General features: G+C 42.1%; 3 protein-coding genes across 3 annotated transcripts; 2 read left to right on the top strand and 1 right to left on the bottom strand.

Annotated features, from left to right (window-relative positions):
- Positions 1–765: 765 nt before the first annotated feature.
- On the bottom strand, positions 766–3415 carry ccdc85b (coiled-coil domain containing 85B). Its single transcript, XM_069170711.1, has one exon. The coding sequence runs from the start codon at positions 2641–2643 to the stop codon at positions 2041–2043; it is 603 nt and encodes a 200-aa protein (XP_069026812.1). The 5' UTR covers positions 2644–3415; the 3' UTR covers positions 766–2040.
- A 2928-nt stretch (positions 3416–6343) lies between these two features.
- Positions 6344–11246, top strand: fibpa (fibroblast growth factor (acidic) intracellular binding protein a). Its single transcript, XM_069171587.1, has 12 exons — positions 6344–6600; positions 6681–6719; positions 6841–6925; positions 7825–8023; positions 8227–8353; positions 8703–8803; positions 9035–9168; positions 9688–9796; positions 9929–9992; positions 10090–10176; positions 10319–10416; positions 10944–11246. Exons 3-12 carry the CDS (start codon positions 6841–6843, stop codon positions 11011–11013), a joined length of 1074 nt encoding a protein of 357 aa, XP_069027688.1. The 5' UTR covers positions 6344–6600; positions 6681–6719; the 3' UTR covers positions 11014–11246.
- Positions 11247–12687: 1441 nt separating this feature from the next.
- efemp2a (EGF containing fibulin extracellular matrix protein 2a) lies at positions 12688–23743 on the top strand. Its single transcript, XM_069171744.1, has 11 exons — positions 12688–12897; positions 16747–16975; positions 17579–17627; positions 17773–17961; positions 18576–18698; positions 18835–18951; positions 19744–19863; positions 19984–20103; positions 20248–20374; positions 20888–21083; positions 22778–23743. The coding sequence occupies exons 2-11, from the start codon at positions 16874–16876 to the stop codon at positions 22949–22951; spliced, it is 1317 nt and encodes a 438-aa protein (XP_069027845.1). The 5' UTR covers positions 12688–12897; positions 16747–16873; the 3' UTR covers positions 22952–23743.
- Positions 23744–24284: the final 541 nt, after the last annotated feature.

Below are 24284 nucleotides of genomic sequence, written 5' to 3'. Positions count from 1 at the left end.
TTTTTTGAGCAAAAAATAAAAATATTATCTGGCTGATGCGCCTATAATGAAAAGATTTGCTGCTTAACTGTTTTGTCATCTGTAAACATATTTGACCTGCTGGTGAGAAAAAAAACACAAGCACTGACCTTTGACCCTGGCAAATCATTAAGGGCACAACTTCTAGAAAAATGATTGATCAGTTAATTGAGAAAATAACTGGCAGAGTAATCAATACAGAAAGTAATCATTAGTGGCAGCCAATAAAGGAGTTTGATTACTGCAGCGTGCACTGACAGCTAATGACCCTCCGCTGCAAACACTGTGGTCTCCGTTACTCCATTTCCCAAAAATGAAACGAATCTCCTGCTAATATGTCCACGGCTCAGAGAGCATTGGATTGCTGAAATGGGGTTAGAGGGGGGAGGGGGAGGGGGAGTCAGAGATGGAAGAGAGTCAGTCTGAGAGCTTGAGAGCATGATGGAGGGGAAAAAATAAATAAATCTTTGTGCATGCTCCCGTCATAGGACGTCTGTGCATCAGTGAGTGGGTAAAAGCATTACTGTCCGCTTCAGCTCTCCAGACTGTGCAAATAGGGATCCAAAAATAAAACTGATGAACATCCATAAAGTCCGTCTGTATGACACGAAGGGAGCATCAATCACGCGCAGCTGGTTCAGACGCGAAGGTCACAACAAGTGCAAAAATCAATCCTTCACTCTGTGTCATGTAAATGTAATGCTTGTTTCTGCAAAGTCAAACACACAAAGAAAGGTCACCACAGCACAAAGTGTCATACCCACTGTATTTAAAGCTCTTCAGTGCACTACGAGCATAGCCCACCAATAAACAGCTAACGACAAAATAAATCTTTTCTAATCCATGTGCAATATCTATGGTTTAAACTGAAATTGGTTAGTAATGCTAGTTAATACAGATAAATCAAGATAAAGAAGGGTCAAAGTTAAGATTACTCCTTGTGTTACAGATTAAATACAAAGCATGAAATACAGAAGAGAAAGCTGACAATCGCCAAACTAAACAAATTCTGTGATATGCTAATTGAACATCAACAACAACGGCATAAAAAAAAGTGAATTTAAACAGCTTGGCTTCAATAAAATAAAAATCATCAAAACTCGTAGACCTTCTGGTTTGATACAAAGAGTTTCCAGTTTGATTTTTTTTTTTTTTTTTTTTTTTTTTTTTGAAAAAAGTGACAGAACTTTTTTTTTTCCAGTTCAGCTCTGAGTGAGGTCCAACGACATCTAAATCATGTCAGATCCAAAAAACCTTAACACCTGTGTCAGCTCTGCCCAGGCCCCTGCACATGTTACGTGATGCACAGTAGCAGCACCACCTACAGTAAACCTGAAGGGCCTTCACATCAGATTGGTTCACAGGCCTGTACAAATTGTGACAATCATCATGCACGTATGGCACTCCAATCCTATCCTGAGGAAGAGAGTGCATAAAATATTACACGTTATTGGGCATCTAGCAAAAGCAAATATCAAATTTTTTTTTTTTTTTTTTTTTTAATCATCTATTTCAGTGCTAGTGGAAATCAGTGGACTAAATATGGCTCAAAACTGGATTGAAATTCATCTTTAGATCTGTGATTTAAAGATCCAAGATAATGCTGTCCAGTGCAATAGAAAAAAAGGCTTCTACCAGTGTAGGCTAGTCCAGTGCATGAGATAAATTTATATACGTGACCCACTTTTTTGGTCCCATTTTTTTTTTTCAGACCTCTGAAAAAGGACAAATTCCAGAAGAGTCATTAGAAAAACACTGTAAAATTTAGATACGTTATCATCTGGCAAACATCTACTAAATGTCTCTCTGAAGTCCTGAAATGTAGTGTGGTAGAATCTTTGTCAAAACCTTCAGTGGCACACAGATCTTTGCAGCATTCAAAAGGCCCTATGCTTTTTTTGTCCAATTTAATTTGTAGGCTATTGTCTGACAGAGCTTCTGTGACTCCAATCTGTCAATCACATTAGTCCACGGCCTCCTCTGTAAAGTGGAGAAGCCCGGACTGCTGACATCAACCTGTCATCAGTCATCAGGTGAGCACACGAGGTGCAGCTGATCCGGGCTTCCCACGCTGCCTGTGCTGGAGCTTCCGTCTCCCAGGTCCCGGGCTACCATGCAGGGCAGATTGAGCTCGGTTGAGCCTCCGGGGCTGGAGTCACTCCTGCTGACACACTCCTCCTCCAGGACTAGGCACAGCTCCTTCAGGTCCAGATTCTCCTTCACCAGCCCGTCTTGCATGCGCTCCAGGTCGGCGAGCTTTTTCAAGTACCCGCCCAGGTCCTCCCGCATCACTTTGGCCGCGTGATGCCCGAACAGCTGCCATTCCCTGGCGAGCTTTTTTACTTTGAGCCGGTCGTCGTCCAGGAAGCAGCACAGGTCCCGCAGCTCCACGTTCTCCTCCTGCAGGCGCTGATTGATGACTTTCAGTTCCCTGATTTCGAGGAGGTGTCCCTGCAGCTGTTTATTTACCTCCTTGATCAGCCGGCCTCGCTGGATCAGAGCTGAGATTTTGTCCGACTCCTCTTTACGCAGCCGGCTTATGAGCTCCTCTTTGGAGCACGCCAACAAATCCTCGTCAGACATCTTTGACAGTTCTCTATTGATTATCTCACCTTCGCTACCCATTTTCTATTAAAAGTCGACACCTATGGGTACCTGAGAATCTATTAAAAGCGCTGAGATGTAACTAGATTTAATGATCAACACACAGTCATCACATCCTCGTCTTCATCTGCATCCACTGTGCTGCATGTATGTAATCACTACAGCACCGGAGGTGAAATCAAGGCAGAAACATGTGATATCTTTATTTAGACTGTTTGTCTTCAAGGCGCTGAGACTTCAGTCCTGTTTCGTGCTGCGCCCAGTCTCTCGTTTCCGTGGATAACGAGGTCGTGTGTGAAAATGCACCGCAAACCCCCATTAATGTCAATCTGTCATCCTCCACACAGCAGGCTGTGTCCTCCAAAGGCCTCCAGGAGCACAGTATTTCTCCTCCTCTCGCAGTATTTTGAAGGCAGCAGCCGCGCCGTGGGCTTTTTCTGCAGCCTGCTGTACGTAACAAAGGCCCCGTCGATCCACAGAGGCTTAATCCAGCAGCCTAGGATGCACACCCTACAGATGTTGTGATTGTTACGTCGCTGGCATCGTCTCATCAGGCTGTGCTCCGCTCGCCTCGGCTGAATGAACTCTACAGGAAGAGTCCGCACGGTGCAGCAGCTGTTTGTTTTGTTCAATTATTATTTTAAAAACGATTCGTTCTTTAGATTGAAAACTGAAGAAGTCACAATCTCACCCGTTATCCGCTCAGAATAAGTGCATCATCTCTGCTCATCCTCTGGAGCTGGACTGTTACCACAACAATGTCCGCCTCCGCCACTTTCGCCACGGCTGTGACTCCGCCGAGTACCGAGCTGCGCGTGAAGTTGGAGCTCTACCGGAGCTATGTCCCAGCAACCTTCAAAATAAAAGCACAGACTTGTTATAATTTTAAAGAAAGACGTAATTCAGTGCTACAGAAACATGTTTTGAGAAATTAGTTGAACTAAAATATAGATTTCTTACTTATTATGAGGTTTACTTTAATTTATGGTGTGTTCAATGTAATCCTCTCCTCACCAACACTGATTTTATTTTTAGTGAGTCACAGGAAGCTTTACCTTTTATGTTGGCTGATAATTTGACACATGGGTTAGATAGTAATTAGAAATGTTTGTGGCTTCCTCTAGTGTTTACAGTAGCTCTTTTTGACGTATCGTATTGAGGGGCTGTGGCGTGGTCTTAAACGGCAACACTGAACAGAGATTGTGATGGAACTGAAATGATTCTGTCTCTTAGATATATTATGAAAAACATGATGATTTGTGAAGATGTGCTCCATCCTCAGTGTGGAACGTGTGCGCCCCCATTTGGATTCAAAACTGTATTTTTACCCTTTTCAGGCTATGAAATCAAAACATATAAAAGCTCAATTTAGAAATGAAATGAAAAGGAAAGGCATGTGAGAAGCCACTTCCTCTGTGGCCCTCTGTTATTTTTCATTCTAAAAAATTAAAGACATATGAGAGCTTTTTTCAAACCTCTGCAATACATGAAGTATAGCATGTCCTACATGCCTTTGGATTTCACTACAGATCCTGTACAGTGTAGCTGGAGTGACTCCTGGTCGTACTCATTTCTTTTCAAAGAACATTGGCAGAAAGTGTGACTGCAGCCTTTTTTTTCCATGGGTTTATGCTCAGGCATTCAGCCACATCCTTCCGCCCTGTGTCCCACCTCCATTGTTTCACTGAGGCCACAACAATGTAGGGTGTTAACCATGCAAGGGGGATCTGGGGATGGAATCAGGGTGTCATGTGAGGTTAGAAACGACAGTGTTGATGTGCAGCAGGAGATCTGACAAAAAGACATGTTGACTGAGTCGTTTTCCCTCATGTTGGGATTTTGAAGGACACATGCAGAAACACAGAAAGGGAGGGTGAGGAGAGGGATTTGCAGGGATTTATTTAGATTAATCGTTGGGGGGAAAGAGAGCAGATTGTGTACACGCAGGCAACAAGCAAAGCTCACACTGTAGGGGCCCAGTGTGCACTCAGAAGCCTATCTGTGATCTTACACATTTTATAATAACTAAGTGCACAAATGTAAAGACAAAGATCGACAATAGGCTCCTGTCGAGCTGCCAAATACAATAGGAATTTGAGTCTTCACGGAATCTGCCATTGTTTTGGGGATTTTTGTCTGACCATTGATGGCTTTCTTACTGAAAATGAATGGTGTGTGTGTGTTGAGTTGAGCCACTTGGGTCTACACTGTAAATTGATATTAATGCCATTCATGAGTTTATTATTGGCTACTTGCTTTGTGAAGTCACTGTCCATCAGTCAAAGTAGGTTTTGGCGTAGAAGTGGGGAGACACCCTGAAGACAGGAATGATAGAATAAAACAGCCTGAGGTGAATCTGTAGCCTACATTCGTATCAGTGCAGCAAATATGATGAGAATGATTATCAAGCTTTTCATAATAATGATATTCTAAAAAAAATACTGTATTTCTATCATTAATTAATACATTAAAATCAACCTAATGTCACTGACAATAATAGTAATGATTGTTACTGTTTAATTAGATGTCTAGTATTATATACAGAATTCCTTTGTTAGGGCCACTTCAGAATTCCATTATGTAATCACCATCTAAAACCAAGATGAAGGGCCTTTAATTATTATGATTATAATTATTATTATGATTATTATGATTATTATTATTATTATTATGCATAACTTAGTGTTGGTATTGAGACACATTTACCCACAGTGGATGAGATACGTCTGCTTTGGCACTGCTGTATTTGTTGCTGTAGTAGCAAAGATAAGAAAACACACAAACGCTGGGTCCTACAGATAATTGAACAGCTCTGACATGGTAGTTTCTGGTAATAAATCGATGACTCGACTGGTGTTGTTGTTTTAGAATTAAAGCACATGTCTACCAGTAACTTACTTTAAAAAAATCTTTCTGCAAAAATGGTTGTGGATTGTGAACAGTATGTGACAAGAATAATTTGAAAATGTATGTATTGTATGATACAAAAACTGCTCTTTTTAGGTGATGACTTCCTTTGATCAGCATTTGGGCCAATGCCCATACGAATATTAGGGAGTAAAAAAAAAAAAATCCCATATCAATATATATCAGTGTTCTGTATATATGTCTGTGTAGTATATAAACACACATTATTTTTGCAACGATCCCTCGAATGTGAACATCAAACATTTTTAACATTTGTGACAAAAATCTTTATTGGATGCTGGATATTTATATTATCATTATTATTATTATTATTATTTTATTTATTTTTACAGTTTATGTTCCACTCTGACATCGGTGCACTGAAACAGTAAACTGATATTTAATATTTTTTTTTATAACCATGTATAAAAACAGCACAAATGAAAGAATTTCTAATCTACCCAAATATATCTGTGATAGGCCAACATAATATCAAACTTATGTATATATCAACATTATATTATTTTTGGGACCCTCACAAAAATAAATATTTAATTAAAAGAAAAAGCTAGGGGGTTCACATATTTTGCAAAATAGAGTGAAAAAGTTACTTAAATACAATAAATCCCTTTAAAAAAAATGAAGTAATTTTTTTTGTTAAATAAATATTATTGCGGGTGCTATACAAAATGGAGCACAAACCCCCTTTTCTTTTCTTTTTAAAATTATAAAAAGAAGCCAGATTTTTTTTTTTTTTTTCTGTGTATCCTCACTTTTTTTTTTTTTTTTTCCTCTGACGTCACAGAGCCGGAAGTGTGCGCCGTGACTGCTGTTGTTGACACCTCGCACCCATAGCAATACAGTCACGCTACCATCAGACAGATGTTTCGTGCTATAAGTACAACAAGTTTTAGCTCGTACCAGTGACTCGATTGTAGAGTCGTGTTCATTTGGTGTTAATTTCCCGTTTCGTTGTCAGGTCGTCAGTTTTAAGTGTCCGCTAAAAGGCTGCTCACTTCGCAACGGAGCTAGCATTGGAGCTAACCTTTAATGGAGGAACTTCTCTAACGAGTAAATCATGGAGAGCAAAATGAAGCCCATCGTGTAGCCTTGAACCATTCGCCTTTTAATGACACGTTTATTTTCCGTAGCTTGTGCTTGAAACTGGTCTGGACAGCTCTGGAAACAAGGTATAATATCACCCGGTGACGGCTGGGTACTTTTGAGCTACTCAAAACTGTTGATGGTTATCTTGACTCAAATCATTAGAGGCTCATTTTTTATTTTTTATTTTTTATTTCCCCCCCACAGATGTCGGTGGAGCTGGATGTGTTCGTAGGTAACACCACTATCATGGATGAGGAGGTTTACCAGCTCTGGTTGGACGGATACACAGGTATGTATCACACCACGGTAACCTAAGGAGTGGATGTGATTTTATAGAGTCCTGGTGTATTTAGAGGTGTGAGAAATATGAATTTAATTGAAATGCGGCAAAAAAACAACAACAAAAAAAAATGTAATGGATCTCAAAATGATCAACTAATCAGAAAATAAGAAAAACATATTGCTGTTGTGTTTTATTTTTCTTCTGAGTTTATTCTACTCATTGCTTGCTGCCTTGTGAAATACTATCGAGCTGCAACGATTACTCAGTGAATGAATTGACAGAAAATGAATCACCTGTAACTATTTTGATAATTAATTAATTGTTTTGAGTTATTCTTTCATGAAAAAAAAAAAAATGCTGAAACCCTCCGATTGCAGCTTCTTAAATGTGAATATTTTCTGGCTCCTTCAGTCCTCCATGACAATGAACTGAACATCTTTTGATTGTTGACTTGGACAAAACTAGACATTTTAGGCTTCGACTTGAGCTTTAGGAAACACTGGTCGACACTTGTCACTGTTTTCAGGTTAAGATCAAACAGCTAATCATTCTAGAAAATAATTGAGAGATTAATTGATGATGAAACTATTTCTTGTTTGCAGCCTTAAAATACTGGATAGATTCACCTCTTTGGACATTTGGTTGAACTTTTGATTGGACCACACTTTTGTTAAACTTGAGCGACATACATTTTTTTTTTTAATAGTTTTTAACAGTTATGAGCCAAATGTTTTCAAACACACAAATAATCCTGTAATCATCAGCAGAAATACTTCAGCATCTACATACTCATCCTGCACACCAATAGCGACAATATGAACTGTGAAGATGCAGCAGCTGATGATCGACAGCACAGCTTTAACTTTATGAGTACACGCTCTACTTTTCTGTGATTTATCCAACAGTAAATGATGCCGTGAAGGTACGTAGGGAGGGGGGAGTGCTGGAGGAGTGCGAGGCAAATGCAGATGTTCTGCTGAGTGACACCATGGACCAGTACAGGACCTTCCAGATGTGCGAGCGTCTGCTGCACAGTCCGTCCAAACTAGCCAACCAGCTGCTGTTCCAGATCCCACCTCATCGACAAACCGTCCTCATAGAGAGGTGCAGCAACAGTGCTCTCATTTAGTTTCATTTAATTGTCTGATTTGTTTACCAAGATCTGGGTATTTTTCTCGGTCATCAGATGCTATCATGTAATGTATTTATTATTCAAACCCCCTACTTTATTATTGTCTCCTGACATTGTCGATTAAAGATTAAATACTGAGAAGTTTCCTCTCTTGCGTCTGTCTGTCCTTGTTTAGATATTATGCCTTTGATGATGCATTTGTCCGCGAGGTCCTGGGAAAGAAACTCTCCAAAGGAACAAAGAAGGACTTGGACGATATCGGTACCAAGACGGGTGTGACGCTGAAAAGCTGCCGACGACAGGTAAATACAGTCTGAGCTCCACAGTGATTGTTCATTTTCTTTATGAGTTTTAACATTGTCAGTACTTAATATTAAAAAGATGAGTCTGCAGAATACATTTAGCTTATGAAACATTCATTTTGTAGTGTTTCTGGTCTGCCCTTCAGGTTTACATCAGCTGGACACAGTCCTCAATGCCTTGATTAACAAACTCAGCATGTTGCAGTTGATTTTAATTTGCTGCGAATGCCACATTTTTAGCATTTCAACAAGCTGATTTTCTCGCAGTGGGTACATTTTATCAGTCACAGTGCACAAGTCACATTGTCCTAATTCTGTTAATTGTCCTGCATCGTGTGTTTAATTTCAGTTTGACAACTTCAAACGTGTTTTCAAAGTTGTGGAAGAGCTAAAGGGACCCCTGGTGGAGAACATTCATCAACACTTTCTTCTCTCTGATAAGCTTGCAAGGTAATCAGGAGAACCGAGCACAAACCTTCTTGTGTTAGTTTTATTTTTCAGAGAATTGCTATAAATCGTTTTTGTTGTAGTTTTTATGATGCATTACTGCATAGTTTTGCAACAAATTCCAACAAAACACAACATGAAAAGGCCGGTATTCGTGATATCTAAACCAGCGAAAGCAACTCTGATTATCTTGTTCTGTTTTGTTATCTCCTCTGTCTCCTCTGCTTGTTTCAGGGACTATGCCGCCATTGTTTTCTTTGCCAACAATCGCTTTGAGACGGGAAAAAGAAAGCTGCAATATCTCAATTTCCAGGACTTTGCTTTCTGTGCCGGACAGCTTATCAACAACTGGACCGTTGGGGCTATTGGTGAGGGATTTCTGTTATTTCCTTTGGCCAGTTTGCCGACGTAAGATGTTAGGAGGCGCATTTTTAGATTATTTAACACATTAATCAAATGGCACTGTCTAAATTTGTCTTGGTTTACGGTTTAAATGGCCATAAAACATTAGTAGTAAACATAAGGAGAACAAAAATGTGAAATAAAATTTGAAACTGTATGACAGAATTTAAAAAGGGCTTAAATTCTGTTTCTCATTTCAGCACAAATGGTGCATTCTTTGTTGATAGTAAATAATGAATAACATTTCGAGAAGTGAGTCGTCAGTGAAGCCCACTGGCCACCAGAGGTCCTTCAGGTTTTGCAGGTCCTCATCAGAATGAGAAGGAATTTTAGTGAAATGAAGGTTCATTGAGTCAGGCAGTCTGAGTAGTTACATGATAATTAAACTGTACTTGTAAGAAAAAGAGAAAATATTACCAATGGCAATAAGAAGAAAACATCCTTTGGACTGATTTGACCGTGTCTGACTGGAGTTTTCTTTGTAGACAACATGGTGGAAGACATGGACGTCGATCTTGATAAAGAGTTTTTACAAGAGCTGAAAGAACTAAAGATTTTAATCACTGACAAAGATCTGCTAGATCAACACAAAAGGTAACAGAAACAGACTCCAAACACTGCAGTCTTTTTGCTGATTACTAAAAAAAAAAAATCATTCTGACTTTCTTATATAATTTTGTCCAGTCTTTAATGTCTGATTTCTCTGTTTGTCATCTCTCCTCTCAGTTTAGTGTGTACAGCCCTCAGAGGAAAGACTAAAGCTTTTAATGAGATGGAGGCTAATTTCAAGGTGAGAAACATTTCACCCTCTTGACCTCCTCAATGTCATCTACGTTTTACCATGGAATAAGAGTTTCTGAGTGTAATGCTTTTTTTTGTTGGTGTAGAATCTTTCCAGAGGACTCGTCAACATCGCCGCAAAGTTAACCAACACAAAAGATGTCAGAGATTTCTTTATTGATCTCGTGGAGAAGGTGAGTACTACTTAAACAAATATTATTTCTTTTTTTCCCCCTGAGTTGTGAGTAAAGCCCAGATTTCCTGAGGCCTGTGCCAGCTTCAGTCTGCCTTTGAGAGGGTGTGATGTAACCTCCTCCCCTCCTTTTCCTCCCCCAGTTTATTGAGCCGTGCCGCTCAGACCGATGGACAGCTGCAGACATGAAACTCTACCTCACTCACTACACCAACTCTGCACACATACTCGACACGTTCAAGTGAGTTAATGTGCTTTTTATTCTGCGAAGCTTATCAGGTGGAGCACGGCAACGATCCTGCCAGGGTTATCAATCCCCAGGGGTATGTGATGCTAAAAATACAGTCATGATTCTGTAGAGGTTTGGGAAACCTACAAAATAACCCAATAAGGATATACACATTCACATAACGCTGCTCGAGCATGAACTCCTATGTTGAAATCCTTTCTAGAACTGATGTCCCTGTTCTACCAGTGGGTGTCTCCCTATCTCGGCCATGATTTCTTAAACTGTAGTTACCTTGTTTCTCCTGCAAACACTCAGGAATGTAGTTAAGGGTTTACACAGCCCTGCACCAGGACAAGCTTAACAAAGAGATATTCATAAAAAGAAGCATAGACCCCCCCCCCCTGGTTACACTGAGGGGATAAAGATTGCCTCATTTACTCTCTTCACCCAGATTTCACAATTAGACTTTGTCATGAGCCTAACAGTACTTCCTATAATAACTTTCCGTTTATTCTCTGTGTCTCTTTTCTGACCCTCAGACATCAGGTTGTGTGGGACAGATACATGGGCGTCATCAAAAGCTGTATCTTCACAATGTATCACGACTGAGGCGTTTCCTTCGCGGCTCTCTCCTCTCTCCCCTCGGTTCGTTTCCCCCCCCACTGAAGCCGATTATTTTGTTCCTGCGGTTGTTCGTTTTCGTCAGTGGGGATGAATCTTGCTTCTGAAGTCCCATTATCGCTTCACCCCCCCCCTCCTCTTTTTTTTTCTCCACTGGATAGCTTCCCTCGCAGTGTCTGTAAATTTGGTTTGTAAATAAAATTAACGTATTTACGCCAAAATGCTGTTCTGTTTTATATTACCCCCTTACGTCTTTGTGCTTTATGTTAGTGTTTATATGCAAGAGATGTTATCGTCAACCCAACCCAGAGACAGGATTTACTGATCTCGTGAGTGTTGGGTGGAGATAAGAGACTGAGAGAAAAAGGAGATACAAATCATGCTGCAAAAGTGAAGATGCCAGATTTGTAAAGCCCTGCTTGAGCATCCAGCACTTGGCATGAAACGCCATGGCGTTTCAGATTTTAAATAGGACCAGCAGATCACATGTATGATGAACTGCTGACTCAGCCAGTGTGAGATGTCCGTGTGGTCATGGGAACTAGGGACCCACCAGGGGGGTCACAGTTGGTCCAGCCAGGGGGTCCTCAGCGTGATTTTATTTAACACCCCCCCCCCCCCCGTGATGACAACTGCCATCTCGGCCACCACACAAGCAACACAAGGCAGATAATTAAGGCCTAAAACCAAAACACTGGAGAACAAAAAAACAAAACGGGAGGAAAATGTGGCAATTGGTACCATTTTAAAAATATAATTTGGATTAAAAATATTTGGTTGTAAACCTAATTTCAGGCAATCATTTTGTAATGGATGCAACATGTTTTTTTTTTTAAGTATCTTGGAAGGAAGGCTGCAATTTTATTGATTTTATTTTGTCCTCAGAACAAGGATGACCTTTAAGTTTGACTTTGAGTGAGACTTGCAACATCCTAACCAGTGTGCAACGCAACAGACTACAAATTTTGCCAGAAAAAAACATAACCACCGGAAATGATTCCAAGTGCAGTAATAGATTAGTCATGTCCAAATAGAGAAGAGCAAAGTTGGTGGGTTGGTCAAGAGTCATAAAAGTCGTTTATTTGCGGCATTTTATTCCAGAAAGTACCACTAGTTTATTCTGCAAAATAAGCTGACAAATTTTTCCGAGTAGACCTCCGCACACTCTCTCGCTCTTCCACTCTCTAATTTTTGTCCACATTCCATTAACTTCTCTCTCCCCGGCTATAAATATCCTGCATGTCAGATTGGAAGAGAGTGAGGGCTTTAGTCGCTTTATGGAAAGAAAAAAAAAGGAAAAAGATGGGGGAGGTAAGTATAGATAGATGGGGGGTAAATGGGAAAAGGGAGGGGGGAAAGGGTGGGAGAGCTTGGGGCTTTTGTGAGGGTTTAGTTTAAATGAAACCAGGTGTGTTGTGGGACCAGTAAGAGGGGGCATTGGGTAAGAAGATGGGGGGCATGTGTGTGTGTGTGAAATCTGTGAGTTGTTGTGCCTGCGATTTGGACGGATTTGGAATTTTGGTATTTGGGCCGCAGACCAGGAATTTGCATCCTGGGGGGTCAGTGAGAGGGGGTTTGGAGAGTGGAGGATGGCAGCACAGGGGGTCGGGGGAGGAGGGGGGATGGGAGGGTAAGAAGGGGCTGTCCCTCTCTCCTCCCTCTCGCTCTCTCTCCTGCTCTCTCTCCCTCCCTTTGCATGTGTTTAGCTGCTCCAGCTGTCCGTCTCCCCACTCACTCTCTCAGGGTCATACAGACAGGAGTTTAAGGGACCACTTCTGTACGCCAACTCAGCCGGGACGGCCAGCAGAAGGAGACACTGGTCAGAGGAAGACTGAGACGCAGAAGACCCGCTGGAAAAAAAAAGATTCATCTGTGAGTTTCCTTCTGTTTCTTTAGTGTCTTACAAGAAGGGATTCGTGTCAAACAGAGCTGCCGGGTGACTTTCTATGTTTACGAGCGTTTTAGGGAGCAGTAACAGAGGTGAGACCTACCTCTTACCCACTTTTCTGGTCCAGGCCATACACGTCACAGCTGCACCACTGCCTTGCTGTCTGCTCGGCTCTCCCAGCTGGACTTGGCTCCTTACAGAAGCTAAGATAACGTGGCTAACAGTCTGTGTAGTTTGCTTCTTGGCTCTGACGGTAATAGGAGGTTAGACAGGAAGAGAGGCGGTGAGTCACTGGGCATGTATTATTGTACCGTATATTGCAAAATTGTTCCAGCTCATCCCTCTTGTATATCCCTCTTGTATAATATTTAAAGTCAGTGTCACAATCTCAGTTTAGTCACTAGGTGGAGGGAAACTACAGCTGGACAGTCTGGGTGAAGCTCTGAGTTTAATTTCCGAGAGACAAACAGGTGGCAACACATAGAAACTCCTCACAGTGCTTCACTACTATTTGACTGTGTATTTTTTTTAATTTTTTTTTTTTATCAAAAGTTTTTACAGTACACTCTTCACAGCTAAGGACAGATGGCTCGGTGCTCCTGCTGTAAGTCAGGTGGGATTATAAAAGCACCAGGAAGGAGCGCTGTACCCCTGAGAGCAGCCCATCATCTCATGCCACATTGTCTGCACACACTAATACATCACACACACTCTTCACAGAGCAGCATCACCACTGGGAACCCAGAACAGCTCAGGAGAGCTTTGTTACAGTTACAGTGTGTGAATTTCTCCTGCAGGCCACTATCCATCATTACCTGTGGAGTTTCAGGCTGCGTGTGAGAGGCAGACTTCTTGGTTGTGGATTTTGCATGTTCACTGCCACAGTTGTAACAGAGGTAACTGGAGCTCGCCGGACCACCATGTTCTCAGGATACTCCACGCACAGCCGAGCACAACAACACAAAGCTAGCCATGTATACACTACAAATGACCATCCTGTAGTCTACACTGTCTGTGTGTGTGTGTGTGTGTGTGTGTGTGTGTGTGTGTGTGTGTGTGTGTGTCTGTCTGTCTGTGTCTGTGTGTTCTTCTGGTTCCCATGTGGTCACTTTTATAAGCCACCTGACATTTTACTTGTTAAGTTGTACTGAGTATGTGAATTTAGAAACGGGTATGCCTGCTGCCCCAGAGGCCGAGCCAGGCTACAAATACTAAATATACTTGATTATTAATAATAATAATTCATAGAGCAGTAATATTTAGAGGTTTCAATTAAGGTTGCAACTAATGGATTTTTGCATTATCAATTAATCTGCTTATTATTTACTCTATTTTCATTTACAGCCCAAGGCATCAGATGGCTTCAGACCTCTTATTTTGTATGACCAACAGTCCAAAACCCCAAAATATTCAATTTAATATCATAATAACAATGAAAAGCAGAAAATCCACATATTTGTGAGGCTCGAACCAACAAGCGTTAAGCATTTTTACGAGTAAAATGAAAATATCTTTTCTTTTGTCATTTAACTCTTTTAAAAAAACAACAACAACTTTTTAACAGATAATTCATTAAACAATTGTTAGAGCTCGAGTAAACCTGTGGTTCTCATGATCAATGGTGGTCGCACCCAGATAATGAACTCCTGCATCAGAGCTGCAGCTCTCTGACATCCTCCTACACATCCTACAGAGAGATGAGAGGTTAGGGGAGCAGTGACTGGAGGTTTGGCACCAGCTGTCCTCTTATGTGAACCATGGGGGGTTTCCCAGAACCCGATACTCTGGGAACCACTGCAGTGGCAGGGCATCCCAGCTGAGAACTGGCGCCCACATCCTCGCCACGGGCATTCCAGAGGTCCACCGCCACTTGATCTGCAGTAGCAGCGGGGTCACGCCCATGCATCCCCGCTGCCCACACTCAGTAGCCAGTGAGTGACTGGACCCCGGACGGATGGTCAGTTTGTTTTTGGACGGTTTTGGGTCACATTCATGCCGGTTGTAAGTAGCTGCCGGGCCAATTCAGAGAGGTCACGTTCTGCGGCCGTCTGATTGCGTCGTGGTATGTGTTACCGTCTGGGCTTAGAGGCTGAGAGCATGTTATGCTGTTTGGCACCGTGCAAATGTCGCGACTGGCCTGTGATGTCATCTATCGAGTATTTGAGGGCGTCCAAGTCACCCTGCGGCCTTCTGTTTGTCCCAACCTGGAATACAACAATAAGCAATTCCTGCAAATGTGGCCTCTGGAGTTTATATTATAGCGTGAGTCTGTGCACGTAGACAGCCAGTGATTATAACTTTCCTGCCATGTATTTTAACTGGAGCGCACTTACTTTGCAAACAGCACTTGCTCAGACTTTTCTTTATATTACTTGAATTGGTCTGTTTTCTTTCAACCTCTCAAACTCTTTTCTGTTTTCTTTTCTGTGCCAGGGCCGGAATGGGTGATTTGTTTACATTTAAAGTCAGTTTAAACGCTTATATAGTTTCTCCACAGGAACATTCACTGAGAGACGGTTGTGTCTCTGCTGGGAGAGAAGCCCAGCACTAAACAAACAGAATACAATTCAAATCTACCTAAAAATACACTTCACTGTAGAAAAACCCAGAGGCGGTAAAACTACTCTTTTAACAATGTCAGAATTCTCCATTACAGGTAAAAGTCCTGCATTTAAGGGGATATATATATATATATATATATATATATATATATATATATATATATAAGAAAAATCCACTTAAAGTATCCAAAGTAGAAGTACTCATTATACCTGATGGCACCTTTCAGCGGGTTCAATTATGCAGTCCACAAGGTCCTGAAGGATTGCTATTGTTTTATCTTATGCATACAAGATTGTATTTTGTGTTTTTGTCTCGTCAAACAAGATAAGACTTATTTTTTTTCAGGATACCAGCATCTCAAGTTAGAGCTTTCTCTTTATTGTTATTTACTATTAGTTACTAGAACTCTACACACCTCCAATCTGTCCACATAACTACAAACCACCTGTGCGGGTACGCAGGGCCTTTTATAATCCATCATGTTTAATGAACCATGTTTTATGTGTAAAATCAAAGTAGTCCTGTCAGATACATGTAGTGGAGTAAAAACGACAATATTTCCCTCTGAAATGGAGTGAAAATAGTACTCAAGTAAAACTGATAAGTAAGTACTTGAGTAAAGGTACTTACTTTCCACCACTGGCAAAGACATACGCCTCTTCCATTAAGCAGACACAACACAGCGTCTAGAAAAAAAAGGAGATTGAGACAAATGAATTCCAAGTTTAAAACTTTGAAACTGAAGCTGCTGAGCAGTGGACGCTGCTATAAAGTATGCGAGTAATGGCCAGGATTTATGTGGCCCCACCGACGCAGCTCTGATACACAGTAAACCGAATGAACTGTAGGCAGCGCTGAGTGAGACTGTCATTCCAGTCGCTGCCTGTCTGCAGACAGAGAGGGCTTTCTGTAAGTAGCTAATATGAAAGTATTTCTGTGATGTTGACTCGGTTATTTTCGGCTGAAGGTTGGAGGACGTCATGATGTTTATGTTATTACCTGGCACTGTGATTCATTACATTTATTCTCAGTACGATCAAGGGGGAACTGTTTGGTTGACAAACTGTGAACTTCTCGAAGTCCAAGACGCTAACTGTTCGTGTTGTGACTGACTTCTGAAAAGCTGGCTGCAGCGCGTTTTTCTTCGAGTTGATTAACCATCTCAGCTGTTTGTTTTGAAACAGAATCAAACTATTTTGTGATGTCTGAGTTTCTGATGTTGTTCTTTTTAACGTTTTTTTTCTTTCCTTTTGTCTCTCTCTGAAATACAGATACCACTTCTCGACTGCTCTGCACATCACAAAGTCTTGTGTTCAGGGCACCACCACCTGCCTGATAGTCGTGTGTGCATGTTTTACGTGTGTTCCTGACCCATCTCCCATCAGCTAGTGCATTAGTATGCAGGGTGTTTGTGTGTCAGTCTTGTGTGTGTGCATATGTGTGTCCGTGCTCCTCCGCTGTGCGATTTCACAGCAACACACAGAAAGTGACACCTACACGGTAAGGATGGATGAATCTCTCTCCCTCTTTCGCTCTTCCTCTCGCTCCTTTCTTTTTATTTGCATCTTCTCGCTTTCCTCTCCGTTATATATATCACACCTGTCAGTTAATATGACTATTTTTTTGTGTTGAAATGTTTTCCACCAAATCCTCTCTTTTCTTCTTTCCACATAAATGTGGTCATCGCTGGGGTTAAATTTGGTTTTAATACCATGTTTCTTGAGGCCTCGGATTTTCTTTCCATTCAGGTCACAGCAGTCTTTTTCCCATGAATGATAATGACCCTTTTTCCAAACAGTGGCCTTAAATACTTTGTTTTTGAAGTGACATTTGGCTGCAGGAAAGTAGTTTAAAACGTCCTGAATCCTTTAACAGAAGCAGACTTCTCGTCTTTTTGCCCCAGCACTCCCACATGCATACAGAGGAAAGAAGTTTCTCCATCCCCTGCTTATTTTATCATGTCCCACTACTGAGGATTTATTATGTATTATGAATTTTATTATGCAACTACTTGGCTCAGAGGGACTGTTCACATCTTTCTTTCCATCAGTTTCTCACTCTCTCTCTCTCTCTCTCTCTCTCTCGCTCTGCTGCTTTTTATAGGAATGCACAGATGGGTATCATTGGGACCCTCAGACTGAGCACTGCAAAGGTAAAGCCCTCTCTTACCTGCACTAATTCCCCTCAGCAGCTCATTCTTATGTACATTTATTGGTTTGATTGCCCTCTTGCTTTGCAAGCCCTGCCTTGTCTTTTTGTTTTACACTCGCTGATTCAATTTATGCGTCTCCCGTCAGACATAAACGAGTGTGAGACCATTCCTGATGCCTGCAAAGGGGAAATGAAGTGCTTCAACCACTACGGAGGCTACCTGTGCCTTCCCCGCTCGGCGTCAGTCATCCCTGCTCCAGAGCCCCCCATTGCGCCCACCGAGGCCTTTAACCCCTGCCCTCTGGGCTACGAGCCGCAGGGAGACAGCTGTGTGGGTGGGTGTCTGGTTTGTTGGTCCTGGGTGGGTGGGGGTAGGGGGAGGTTGGAGGGGTTGGAGGGGTTGGAGGTGGACAGGTGGCCACAGGATGAGTGATCATTAAGTGTGCTTGTGCTTGTGTGTGTGTGTGTGTGTGTGTGTGTGTGTGTGTGTGTGTGTGTGTGTGTGTGTGTGTGTGTGTGTGTGTGTGTGTAAATTTATTGTCGGCGGCCACAGATTGTGAGGGACAGGTGGCCGTGGCAGGTGTTGGGACTGGAGGCAGCGTGTTGGTGCAATCTGCGTGGGTGTGAGTGAGTACGAGTCCGCGGGAGGCAGACAGACAATGCAGGAATTTGGAAGATTTCGCACGCAGACAGCTGCTGTGTTTTAAGAAGTGGATTTGCAGTGAGAAACCTACTGCCGCTGGAGGACGTTAAGGTATCCGCCCGCGTGAGGCAGCGAACATGACTCAACATGATATTCTCAGCTGTCGGGTGCAAGTGAGGGGAACATTGTGGGCATAGCCGCTGACAGTCAAACTCTACCTGTCAGTCATGCTGGATGATGCAGCGTTTGCTCACAATAACCACGTTTTACATGTGTGTCTTTGCTTCTCTTCACCCACAAACACAGATGTCGATGAGTGTGAGCGAGACGAACATGACTGCCAGCCCAGCCAGCAGTGTATTAACACACTGGGTGCCTTCACTTGTCAGTGTCCGGACGGTTACCGCAAGGTTGGCACAGAGTGCATTGGTGAGATTACCAGAATATCTCCTTGAATTATTGTATTCAAGCTTAAATATGGCCATTCAGGCCTGCAGTTAGTTATAACCTGCAGGAGTGAGCTTAAAACCCTGAATATTCCTTCTTCTATTTCTCTCTCTCTCAGACATTGATGAGTGCAGGTACAGGTACTGCCAGCACCGCTGTGTCAATGTCCCCGGGTCCTTCTCTTGTCAGTGTGAACCTGGTTTCCAGTTGGCGGGAAACAATCGGTCATGCATTGGTGAGTTTTAAGATCATTTACGTAAATAATTGTTGCAGCACAACAGTGTAAAACTCCACTGTGAGTAAAACTCCTGCATATGTAATCTTTCTTACAGAAAAGTATGAAAGTATTAACTGCAAAATGTACTTAAAGTATCAAAAGTAAAAGTACTTGTCCTCTAGTAGCAATGGATATATAATTACCTCACCACTGTCACAGCCACTGTCAACAGAAATCAGACAAAAGAAAGTCACTCGACAGCTTTCAGTCAGTTTCACTTTTATACTCAAGTTTTAAATCCTGACAAACATCAAAGGCTCAACAAATTTCTTGAGTATTTCTGTGTCAAATAAAATATTCACGAGGACATTCATTACATTCATTACATATGTAATGAATTCAGATGAGAATTATTGATTAAGGGTTGAACTCTGACAAGCGAATTTATCAAATCTGTCAGTTTGATTTGATGGGATTTGACTAACAGACCCACAGCTGTCATCACTTATTGATCCAATATTGCTAAATTCTAATTGGTCCACAGATGTACAGTTTGTGACATTACATTGAGTGTTTAATCTAGAATCTATCCAGGAAGACAGTAGCTCCACCTGGCTGATTCTTAGCTGAGGTGCTGGAACCATGTCCGCACACTTAGATCCAGGTTTTAAACTTTCATTCCATCAGATCTTCATCAGAAAAACAATGTTGTTTCAGAACTTATAAAGTTTTTTTTGGACTCATCGGTCGCTCATGCAGCATTCAAAGTTTACCTCTAAATACTGTGAAATCCTGCTTCCCTCCTTTCAGATGTGAATGAGTGTGACATGGGTGCCCCCTGCTCTCAGAGGTGTTACAACACATACGGCACCTTCCTCTGTCGCTGTGATCAGGGCTACGAGCTCGGGCCTGATGGCTTTGCTTGTAACGGTAAGAGACCCTCTCTGTCTATAATGAAGGATTACAGTGTGATATGTGCACTTCCCTGCTCTGTTTCCTGTTGCTCTTGACGGTGGACAATTAATAAAACCTGAACCCGTAACTCGTCAGACATCGATGAGTGCAGCTACTCCAGTTACCTGTGCCAGTTCCAGTGTGTCAACGAGCCGGGGAAGTTCTCCTGCGTGTGCCCAGAGGGATACCAGCTGCTGGGCACCAGAATGTGCCAGGGTAAGCACCCCCGCCTCCAACACCTTCCCCTCAGATTCACAAACGCTGCACTGAGTCAGTTAGTTTTTTTGGCAGCAGCTCCGTTCCAGTTCGCGGTGTCTCGTCCTGTTCAGTCAATGCTCATTTGCTGTTTGTCTCCTGCAGATATAAACGAATGTGAAACGGGAGAAAATCAGTGCACCGACACGCAGACCTGTGTGAACATCCACGGACGATACCAGTGTGTGGACAACAATCGCTGCCAAGACCCTTACGTCCAAGTGTCTGAGAAGTGAGTGACACCTCATGAAAGCTCGTGTGTGTTCATGCACAAACACGCACCTTTTCCCAATTACTCAAATATGTGCTGGCCATCACCTCAGAGTATAATCAGTCCCTGTGTTGAATACGTTTTAAACTGCAAGATTACGCCAATTACTTTTTCCACGTATGAGTCCAATTTTGCAGCCTTTTTCTTTTGAACGTGTTCCAGTGCAATAAGAAAACTATTACAGCTGCGAACAAGTGCTGGCTTGGTAACAGGTGTGGGTCACTATTAACATATCCCAGATGATTTGGTAGTATAAAATGTGTTTTAGAAAAACATGATGGAAAAAAGGCTACTGTTCAATATGTTTAGATTTGAGGAGAACTCTCCTCTCAGTCATGTTACTCCCTCTGCTGGCGGATTTATAAACTGACGGTGATGTTTTCCTGCACCAAACTACCACTTTTACAAATACCAGTTATTTTACTCAAAGTGGACTCTCACCTCAGTTGTTTACTCATCTCTGTGTGTCACCAGCCGCTGTGTGTGCCCCGTCAGCAAGCCCGCCTGTCGAGATCTGCCTTTCTCCATCGTCCACCGCTACATGAGCATCACCTCAGAGCGCTCCGTCCCCTCTGACATCTTCCAGATCCAGGCCACCAGCGTCTCTGCGGGGGCTTACAACACCTTCCGCATCCGCTCCGGCGACGAGAACGGAGACTTTTACATCAGGGTGAGAACTGTGAGAGAGTGTGGAGGAGAGTGTGATGGATTATTAGTTCAAGTTACCAAACGACCTGCTGACAGAATCTGTAATCGCAGCTCTGAAGCTCACAGTGCACCAGTTATTTTTAGGCATAGACAGAAATAAGAATGAAAAAGTTCAAACATTGGACTCTGGTCAGTTTGTTTATTTTGTACTTTATACATTTATTGATCATTTCTTCTACCATTGAATTAACATGGTTGGTGACCAATCATTAAGGTGCACACACTGCAGCCAAAAACCTTAACTGATCGATCAAACAAGAGCTTTTGTGTCACATGATGGTGGGTGCTAATTTAGAGGATTTTGTTTTTTATATTAAAATTATATTTCTCATCATTTAGTACCATACCGAGCTCGACTTTACCGAATGCGTTGTCAGTGAAAATCGGAGTTCTCTGTGCCAACTTCTGTGTGGGTATAAACAGGAGTTGTATAGTCAAACACGTCTGTACATTAATAATCCAATCAATAATCTCTGCGTTTTTTTTAAAACTTTGTTTCTCAAGCGACACAAAAAAGATGTGGCGAATAAACTCAGTTAAATCTCATAGAAAGCGCGAGTTCTGTATAGATTGTGTCTATCTGTACTTCAATTAAATGCTTAGATAACTTTCTCACTGGAATTGGAATTTTTAATTAAAAGGCTTTAAAGCTGTTGGTCGTTTGCTTTCATAAAATCAGACAGTTTGTACAGAAAAACCCCCCCCAAATAAACAGAAAGAATGGTTGAAAGTCGATGCTGAATGGGTCTTAATATCCTGATGGATCAAGCTCCAAAAACACTGGCTCCAACCTTTCCCATGATGCAATTCTGTAGTCGATCCTCCCTGCCTCATTAAATGCCCACAGGTTCGGTTTGTACCGCAGACTTCCTGCTAAAAATTTAAAGTTTTAAACTTACTACGAGATAACCCAGAGGGCATCATTAAAAGCTCCTCCAGAGTCACAGAAGACATAGCTACACTAGAAATATCATTGTATGATGATTTCTTTTTTAAATATAGTCTATATTTATATATATAAATATTGCCCAGTTTGGGTCAGGCTCTCGCTCCAGCTCTTTTTCTCCCCCTGACAATTAAAATAATCATTTGCAATAATCAGCAGACTGCCCCTTTACAACATTAATATGGAACATTGCAGCCCTACACATGTGGTTCACTCACTTGTGATTTTGCTTTATGTGACTAGTCAGACCTTCTCATGAGCAGCCTGTGTTCAACTGGCTGACATTTACCTCACTCGTTCAGTTTTATAGCATCAGTAAAGGTTGGACAACTTAGACTCGTAACATTTTTTATCAATTCATTAGCTTTGGTGATGAAATTTCCAGCATAGCTAAACCGAATGTCAAACAGAATAAGTGAAAACATCTGTGTGGATGTGCAGGACCTTTCAAACAGGCACATCACTTCTATAGAAGACATTTTGAGATGCTATAGTAAGAAAAGCACCAGTGTGAACACTAAAAGTAACTGTGGCTGAATTCCCTTTAGCTGCTTCAGTGTCTGAGTCCTGGCGTCACACTGTCGTCTCTGACTGGGACACGCGTATCGAACAGAGCCATCGCTCATGGGATCAGTAGCACCTGCTGTGAAAAACATCTGTCACCCCCGCTGTGACGAAGTGCACAGTAACATTTGTTTTGTCTTCTGCAGCAAATCAATAACATCAGTGCCATGCTGGTGCTGGCCCGCGCCGTGTCGGGGCCCAGAGAGTACACGCTGGACCTGGAGATGGTGTCAGTCAACCCTCTGGTCAGCTACCAGGGCAGCTACCAGACCAGCTCTGCCCTCAGACTCTCCATCTACGTCGGGCCATACACCTTTTAAAGAAGAAGAAGAAGAAAAAGAAGAAGAAGAAGAAGAGTGGAGGGACACAGCGAAAGATGGCAGAAACACAGATGCAAAAAAATGAAGCTGTAAAATAGAAGCGGTCGATTGCAGTTCAACCAGTCACTGTGATGTTACACCAACAGCATCTGTACTTAGTCGCCCAAAGGAAGTGACACTTTTCTGTCAGCCCATATTATGTGTAAGAATATACATGCAGTACAGTATACAAACACGTTGTAGCAGCAGTCTCACCGATAAATAGCAGCCTTAATATAATTAGTCCAGTCAAAGTTGTTCCCTCGTGTTTAATCTGGAGGTCTTCCTGTTGTCATGTTTAGCGTTATTTTTTTTTTTTACTTTACACACATCTGACATCATCTTTTGGTGGTCAGAGAACATAAAAGGGATTTTACTCTGAAGATTTCTTCTCTTCACATCTGTTCAGGGTGATAACAAATCTGTGTGACATGTTTCCTTTCTGCCTTCAGCTGGAATGATTGACGCCCCGCGTTGACCAGTTTACATCCTTATCAGCAGTTTGCCTCTGTTTGTCACTTTATTCTTGTCAGACCTGTTTCCTGTTGACAGACACGATGCAGTAACCACTCACATCAGACCTCAGCACCCACGCTCCTCTTTCCCCCCCTCCACTGTTCATTTATGTTTGAGCTCACCGTCACTGCTGTCTCTAGGTTTATCACATTGGTGATTGTGTTGTACTTTGTACTTTGTAATTTTTTTTTTTTTTTTTTTTTTTTTTTTTTAAAGATTTGAACCCAAATAAAACAATATACCTTTTCACCCATGCTCCAAAAAAAAGGTTCTGGCGCCACAAATTCCCATTCAACTTCTTTCATGAAATGAGAGTCAGATTCACTGCTCGCTTCCTCCCGAGCTCTCCCAAATATGGTCAGTTTTGGCTCAGAAATAAGCAAGATGGTGAAGGCAAAAAAAAAATCCTCGGAAGGGAGGTCACTGGGCTCACTGTTGCCCCTCGTGGCCCTTGGTGGAAAAACACACTTACAACAACTGTTCTCTCCAAGCAATAGCAAATAGCTCAATGGAAACAGCCTCTTGGTCACTTTGACCATCTGGGACTGTCTCACAGATGTCTGAAGTTCACACTCTAACCAAAGAGCACTGTCCCATCACAATGAGCCCAGTCTGCCCTAGGTCCAACATGAAAGGAAGAGGAAGAAGTGTGAACAAGCTTCTTGTAGAATAAGCAGAACAGAAAACGCAACGATGGCTGAAACTGCTGGCAAAACAGAAGCAAAGCAAAAGTTAACACCGGCCTTGCTCTCCATTACTGGAGACAACTGATGACGAA

The sequence above is a fragment of the Embiotoca jacksoni genome, unplaced genomic scaffold (assembly GCF_022577435.1).
Source record: "Embiotoca jacksoni isolate LCO1_2020_lvr unplaced genomic scaffold, fEmbJac1.0.p SCAF_5, whole genome shotgun sequence".
Lineage (NCBI taxonomy): Eukaryota > Metazoa > Chordata > Actinopteri > Embiotocidae > Embiotoca > Embiotoca jacksoni.
The sequence above is the reverse complement of the archived record's forward strand: the minus strand, read 5'-3'. Positions and strand labels throughout refer to the sequence as shown.

Bases quoted from the DNA above. Each gene is read 5' to 3' on its own strand.
- ccdc85b (XM_069170711.1), bottom strand. From the start codon at position 2,643: ATGGGTAGCGAAGGTGAGATAATCAATAGAGAACTGTCAAAGATGTCT.
- efemp2a (XM_069171744.1), top strand. From the start codon at position 16,874: ATGCAGGGTGTTTGTGTGTCAGTCTTGTGTGTGTGCATATGTGTGTCC. The intron at 20,375-20,887 runs GTGAGTGACACC...GTGTGTCACCAG, and splicing joins TACGTCCAAGTGTCTGAGAA to CCGCTGTGTGTGCCCCGTCA. The intron at 21,084-22,777 runs GTGAGAACTGTG...TGTCTTCTGCAG, and splicing joins ACGGAGACTTTTACATCAGG to CAAATCAATAACATCAGTGC.
- fibpa (XM_069171587.1), top strand. From the start codon at position 6,841: ATGTCGGTGGAGCTGGATGTGTTCGTAGGTAACACCACTATCATGGAT. The intron at 8,354-8,702 runs GTAAATACAGTC...GTTTAATTTCAG, and splicing joins TGAAAAGCTGCCGACGACAG to TTTGACAACTTCAAACGTGT. The intron at 10,177-10,318 runs GTGAGTACTACT...TTCCTCCCCCAG, and splicing joins TTATTGATCTCGTGGAGAAG to TTTATTGAGCCGTGCCGCTC.